This window comes from Trematomus bernacchii, unplaced genomic scaffold (assembly GCF_902827165.1).
Source record: "Trematomus bernacchii unplaced genomic scaffold, fTreBer1.1, whole genome shotgun sequence".
NCBI classification, from domain to species: domain Eukaryota; kingdom Metazoa; phylum Chordata; class Actinopteri; order Perciformes; family Nototheniidae; genus Trematomus; species Trematomus bernacchii.
The window spans coordinates 6,684,553-6,691,235 of NW_022988050.1; the positions used below are offsets into that span (position 1 = coordinate 6,684,553).

Below are 6,683 nucleotides of genomic sequence, written 5' to 3' on the forward strand. Positions count from 1 at the left end.
CTTCAAACCATCCTTTTGGATCTGAAAGTTTGCAAACATCTGTTGAGTTTAGACCAGGGGTGTCCAAACTTTTTTCGCTGAGGGCCACATACAGAAAAACATATAAAAGGGCCGGGCCCCTCACTAGAGGTGAGGTATACTGCCTTATAGGTTAAGTTATAATTCCACAAAATCAATCAAATGTAGGTCAAGTATGCTTTCTACTTGAATATGATTTAAGAAACATCACAGCTCTCCATAGGGTCTACTTTACTCTGTTTGCAGCTCATCCCTTAAAACAGAAGCCTCAGATTGCTTATAATATGGGGAAATATGAAGGGTCTATTTAAAGCTTGTTATGGAAATAAAACTAGGATTTGTTGGAACATGTTCTCAGCTCTAATTGACTGAATGTATTTGAAAAGTGGGCTTATTAACACATGAAATCTATCGTGTAATATAGGCTCACATATATATTTAAGAAGTACAATATAAGACAAGCACGAGTTTCAGGTGGGGGCCATATACCATTATACTTTGAGAATTTGCTGAGGGCCAATTAGAAATGGACTGCATTTGGCCCCCGGGCCGTAGTTTGGAAACCCCTGGTTTAGACAGAGCTGTCTGTTACCTTGCCAGCTGTCGTTACAGACGCACAGCTTCTCCCCGGTGAGGTCGCAGTAGCCGTGGTCGGGGCTGCCGCAGTTGTTCCTACAGTATGGGATGTCACAGGCCTCTCCTTTCCAGTACTTGTCACACTCACAGTACACTCTGCTGGCGGCCGAGTTACCGGGCGTGCACTTCCCGTGACTGGAGCAGTTATTGGGACAAGAGTTGATCCTGGACAGAAGGAGGTTTTCATTAAGTCAACACTTTTCAGGCCACGCACAGAGCTTTACTTGGAGACTGGGGAAGATTAATGAGTATCATCCAGCGTTTGGCAAAGGAGCTGGGGATAAAAGCATTGGTAATAAATGAAAAACGATCGGGCAGGTCACTGGACATTAGCGGGGATTGTTGCTGTAGGTTTTTAGTCCAGCAGAAAAGCACTTTTTGTTGCTGAAATGTGGGACGCAGAAACATTAACCATCCATCAACAGCAAGGAGGAATAAATGGAACTGGTAAGCAGTCCACTGTAGTTTATTATAAATAAAACACACTAATGAAATGTCTTTACCACAGGTGAGGGCCTTAGATGCCACATCAATGAAATTAGTTCTTCCTGAGGAGTCCAAATGTAAAGATATAAACAATGTAAGGTATTATTGTATGGTAGTTTAAGCTTCAATGTAGAGTCTGCATACTTACGAGTAAAATATTTCAAACCCCGTAAGGTTATATGCGGCATCGCTAAAAAAGTGAAGTAGTGCGTAGCCCGAAGTAGTCTCAACCTCAGGAACCGTCTCATTTCCTCGTATCTCCGGTATGATGAGACCACTGTGAAAAAATGCAGAACATTCGTTTGCGTCACTTTCTGATAACTCACCCCAATTGTATAGTTTACAGTACAATACCCATATGTTTCTGCTAAATCAGGATGACCAGACACATGATACATTAAGTGATGAGCTACAAAAAATTGCAACAAGCTCATGTCTTAAAAAAAAGAATACATCCATTTGGAATTGTTTTAAACAACCAGTATTTGTGGCTGATTTTAAAATGACTTCATGAGAACCATAACGTTTCAATCCACTTTTCTTTACCTGAAAACAGCAACCAGCGGAGCAAATATCGAGTCGCCATCGTAGACGTACATATGGTCCCAACTACATTCTGTAGCAAAGTGGTTAAATCTTAACCGAAGAACCGCATTTGGACTGCAGAAGAAACAATCAAAGACAGGGTTTAGGTTTAATTTATAAACGTTTAAACACACGTTTTTTTTACAACTAGCAGGATTTAGACATGTGGGCCTCCTATCGAATAGGATGTCACGTGTTATATCAACTTATTTATGACATACTTAAGCATGGAAATACAAGAATAAAAACAGTAAATATACATGTTATTTTTTTACATTGATAAAGTTTCCGAACAGCTCTGTCCTTTGTACAAAAACAAGTAGCAACCGACACAGGGATTCTTCCGCTCTCCGAATGATTGCTGATTAAATGTAGCAGTCAAACAGAGTCGCTGTGTGATGCTGTGTAAGCAACAACATGACACTCCTTTCAACAAAGATACACTGCATAATTGAATTTGTCTGTGCATGCTCAGCTTCTGTAAGACATACCAATTAATAAAAGTACTTACTAGCCCTCGATGAGCCATGTGCACTTTGTTTTATACTTGTAGTTGATTGGACCATCTGTGAGATATCCTGAGGGCTCCGTCAACCTGGAAGATCAGAGATCAGCACTGTCAGCACAGAAGTCATGTGTTGCCTTAGGTTGAATGTGTAAGGTCATACGACAGAAATATATTTGTAATCCAAAGAAACAATTCTTCTTATGGTCATTCATGGGTTGTAACAATTATCGGGCTAGACACCAATCACACTTTTTTGATGTTTACGCAATCTGCTGCAAGGTACATTTCTTTGTTTGCATGTCAAGTCAAAGAAATAAAAGTAATGGAAAAGCATCCTAAATAATGATCTTATGTGTTGTGTTGACTTCAAGACAGTGGACATTCTGTAAAACACAAAAAAAAAGTGAATGTTGGTTTAAACATATTCCATACCACTTCATATATTAAACATAGCTTCCAAGTGTGAGTTAATGTCTGTCAAATCACTTATTGAAATGATCTATAGACATGACCCTGAAGCGGCCTAATAGCAGCCCCTGAGGTCATTACAAATTGTCAGAAATCACAGAGATGTTCAAAATGCTAATTGTATTTCATAACCAGTAACACTATTAGTTGGTACAGACAAATGATGCCACCGAAACATTTTCTTCATCTTTAAATGCATTTAGAAGAGTGTTGTGTAATTCGATGATGTCCAACTTTGTTAAATCCTCTAAAGTTTGACAAGTAACAAATCTTATTCAAAACATTTATTTTTGAGTATAAAAGTTAAGAAATGTGCCTTGTGAGGCAGCTCTCCTGTCCAGGTTCAAAGTGTTCTATGAAAGAGAACTGAAGCATAACGAAATTGTCACACATTGCATTCAGTAACAAAAAAACGGTCAGTCAGTCCAATGTCAATTCCTGTCGACCAAAACATTTATTTTTTTCATATTCTTCAAGCTAAATACTACTGTAGTGTGTTGCAATTAGATATGACTTTTAAGTCAACATTCGTCACTCTCTGACATCACATGAGATTGGAGTTGTGTGTAACCCGCCCACAAAACTGTGCAAACAAACTCAGAATGAATTGGAAAAAAATGAGGGGACTGATTACTTGGTTTAAACTAGTTTCTCATAGCTGTGACATTTGTTTTTTTGGTAACAGATTAGATATGAGATACATAGATTTGATAACATTCAGTCCTTGAAATCACTGGAACACTGAAAGCCGGTTATGACTCTGAAAGCTTCACAGGTACATACTGTATTGGGCTGTTGTGGGTGGTCTGAGTAACACCGGGAGGGAATTATATTTATGTGTATGTCCACAGCAGTTGCTTTAGATGCAAAACATGAAGTAAGATACATTCAATTCAGAGGTTTTGACAAGATAATGGACTCAAGATGGGTTAGTAACCAAGATGCAATGGTATGCATATTATAATCTTGAGACATGGCTTCAAATATGTCCTGAAAATTGTTTTGTTTACTACTCACATTACTACACGAAAGCATGTTATACGATAGGTCCATTTGTGGTTTATCTGCAGATTGATAGAGTTTATGCAAAGCCTATTGATCATTATAAACACCTAGCAGGATGCAACCAGCAATGAATTAAGGCAGAGTAGACATCCAGGAGTGATGAATGTTTCATGCCGCACTCTGGACCTCACAGGGAAACCCTATCCTGTTCAAGAGACTGTCCCTAAACGTTTCAAGACTGTGATCCTGTTGTTTAAAAACACTGTTGCTTTCTGTGCTTTCATGTTTAAAATCAGACATTTAAACGGATAATATCAAAAAGGACTCTGTGATGCCAATTCATAACTCACAAGATACGTTTTCACACGTGTTAAGCAGGAAGCCAAAACATGTGTTAATGCGTGTTATGTGTTATGATCATGCTTGTCTACATTCAACTGCTAAAAGGGAAGCTCACAGTTGAATTCTCACATTACAAACTCAGTCACATTCAGGAGGACCAATGGTAAATACTGTGATCAAAGCCCTTCTGTACCATAGAGTGCAGCGTTAGATGTACTGAGAAGCCGTCAGATGTTGATGTCAAGAGTCACTTTCAATATGATTATAGCCTAGTAGTTTGACGTTTATCCTTAGGTCACTTTTGTTTCCCTGCCTTCTCCTAACTACTACCTATGAGCAAACAATCCTTAACTCATTGCCATTATTGTGGGGTAGACATGGTGTTTTCTTACATGTGTATCGTATTCTTCAATTTAGGAACAAAAGATGTCATCCCCATAGACAGGCTGCATGGCATATGTTAAATTAGTTGCAGATGTTTCCTCAAAGCCACTGTAGGCTCTTTTCCCTGGCAGAAGCTAAAGGAATTTATTTCTGAAAGGATTTTATGTGGAATCAATGCAAACGCATCAGGACGCAAGTCAATACAACAGTGTATGTTAGAGCCTTCTTTTTCTTGTCTATGCTCAGAAGTGCAGATGGATTGTGCAAGATAATGGTACATTCCTTCCTGTACTCAACTTTAGACATGTGGGTATATCTCCAAAGATACACTGACAAATCACTAATCCCGAATTGAAGGACTGTGGGAGGCTACAGGCTAAATAAGACATTTTAACTTAACAATTAGTCAATCCACCAAAGCCTAAAGAAAACTATAAGACAAAAAATAACGGACATTACTAAACGTTGCAGTTTATAAACAGTGACGATGTAATGCTTTTCATTGCGTTGTATGCTACTAAACTGAATTTCTTAATGTTGTGGACTTTTAGTCACACTGAACACACACTGAAGTCTGTGACCTAAGATGATTGACATAACTACTCTGTAGCTATGTTCGTATGACAAATAAAGAAGCTTGAACCAATTTGTAATGAATAACTCTGGGTTTTGTAAATTGTGGTGGGCTTTTCTGATACTTGTGTACACCAAATAAATATATTTGTTACAATAAATTGGGTAATGTCATCAAATATGTTTGCTAGTAATCAATTCAAGTATTTTTATTCAGATATGTTGGTCAAATATTAAAATAAGCCTTGAGCACTGTGTTCAAAAGGTCTGTGGAGGCTGCTAGCTCATTCCGAAAAATAGTTTACATTGTGAGCAACAGTCTGATTGTTTACTGAGTATTTAAAGGGCTTTTCTGTTAGTCCTGTCAGACAGTTATTGCAAGCCATCTTCCTAAAATCCTGTGTGCACCAAGGTTTGTTTGTGTGCCAATGACCTACTGACACTGTTGTTTGATGGAAAACAGCCTCCGATTGATCCCATTTGATCCTAACCTACATTGGGAGGCTCTGACACCAAAAGTAATCAGATGTTCAAAAATAAATCACTTACTTGAACCTGCCATGGCAGTACTGACACTGGTCTCCAACCCATCCTCGGTCACAGACGCAGGATCCGTTGATACATTTTCCAGAGAGACAGTTCTTGTCACAAGGTTTCGCCGGGGAGGCGTGAGTGTACAGTACAAAGTAAAACAAAACACAGACCACCAAGTATCTGTTGATACCCCGCAAGTCGCCGTGGGTGGCTAGTTTGGGTCCAAAGAGTAACAGTTCAGTTTTACATTTCCCACCAGGATCCATTTTTTCCTCCAGGTCAACCAAGCCGAGTGAAACACCGGGGCCTTTAGGTCTGCTTTTTGGGGAAAAGCTTCGGCTGTTCAGGGTGCTTCAATTAAAACAAAGAAGTCCTGCATATTCGTCGAGTGCTAGGCATACTTACATTTAGTCTTAGCTTAGCCTGTGTACAAAGCAAAATGGCTATTAAAACGTAACGTTAGCCAAGGGTTTTAAAGGCTGCCTGTTAACCGCATGCATAGATTTGGAGTGGGAGGAATTCCCTTCACCCTACCTCTTGTTGGAAGAACCTACAGAAAAAGCCGAGCATCGATTAAAGCTAATTTAGCAGCTAACTCGTTGAATACTGTGCTTAGCTAAAACATTATTCGTTAGCCTCCGTAGCTTATTTGCTGTTTTCTCTGCTAGGTAATGAAACGTTACTGCAATGATTCAAGACTGCTCTCTTCCAAATGCCATTTCAGCAGCCATTTTAACGCGTAAACAATCCTTCAGACTCAAACAGGGATGTACATTATAACATGCCATGGTCTTTCCACAAACCACCGTGATTTAACCGTATCTTTTCCACAGAAGAACAAAGGGGTTGTGGTGTGTGTAGACCCAGTGGAAAGGCTGCCGCAGTCAACATGGATGTGGGAACTCGAAGGCTATTCTTGCCGACTGGGGGGCATTGAGCAAATACTTTGAACTGTTGTTGGTCCTTCTGGTCTATTCCCACGGCATTTCAAGCACCTTCAAGTGTAGACTTCGTTGGCAGCATGTTGTGGTAGTGTCTCCTTGTATTCCAGTAGGACAAAACACCGCTCTTGTGCTCAAAACATGACAAGAAGGCAGCGATGGATTTGCTAGCGCAGCGACACTAGACAGTTCATCAGGTTGGA

The 6,683-nt window shown here is 39.6% G+C and overlaps 1 protein-coding gene across 1 annotated transcript in view; it reads right to left on the minus strand.

The window, feature by feature from the left end:
- atrnl1b (attractin-like 1b) overlaps window positions 1–6,683 on the minus strand; it is a 67,740-nt gene extending 61,057 nt beyond the window's left edge. The window contains exons 1-5 of the mRNA XM_034120083.1: window positions 5,555–6,683; window positions 2,237–2,320; window positions 1,687–1,800; window positions 1,289–1,417; window positions 611–819 (exon numbers count right to left, since the gene is read on the minus strand). Of these exons, the coding sequence (XP_033975974.1) occupies window positions 611–819; window positions 1,289–1,417; window positions 1,687–1,800; window positions 2,237–2,320; window positions 5,555–5,805 (787 nt within the window). The 5' untranslated portion in view covers window positions 5,806–6,683. The remainder of the gene's footprint in view (window positions 1–610; window positions 820–1,288; window positions 1,418–1,686; window positions 1,801–2,236; window positions 2,321–5,554) is intronic.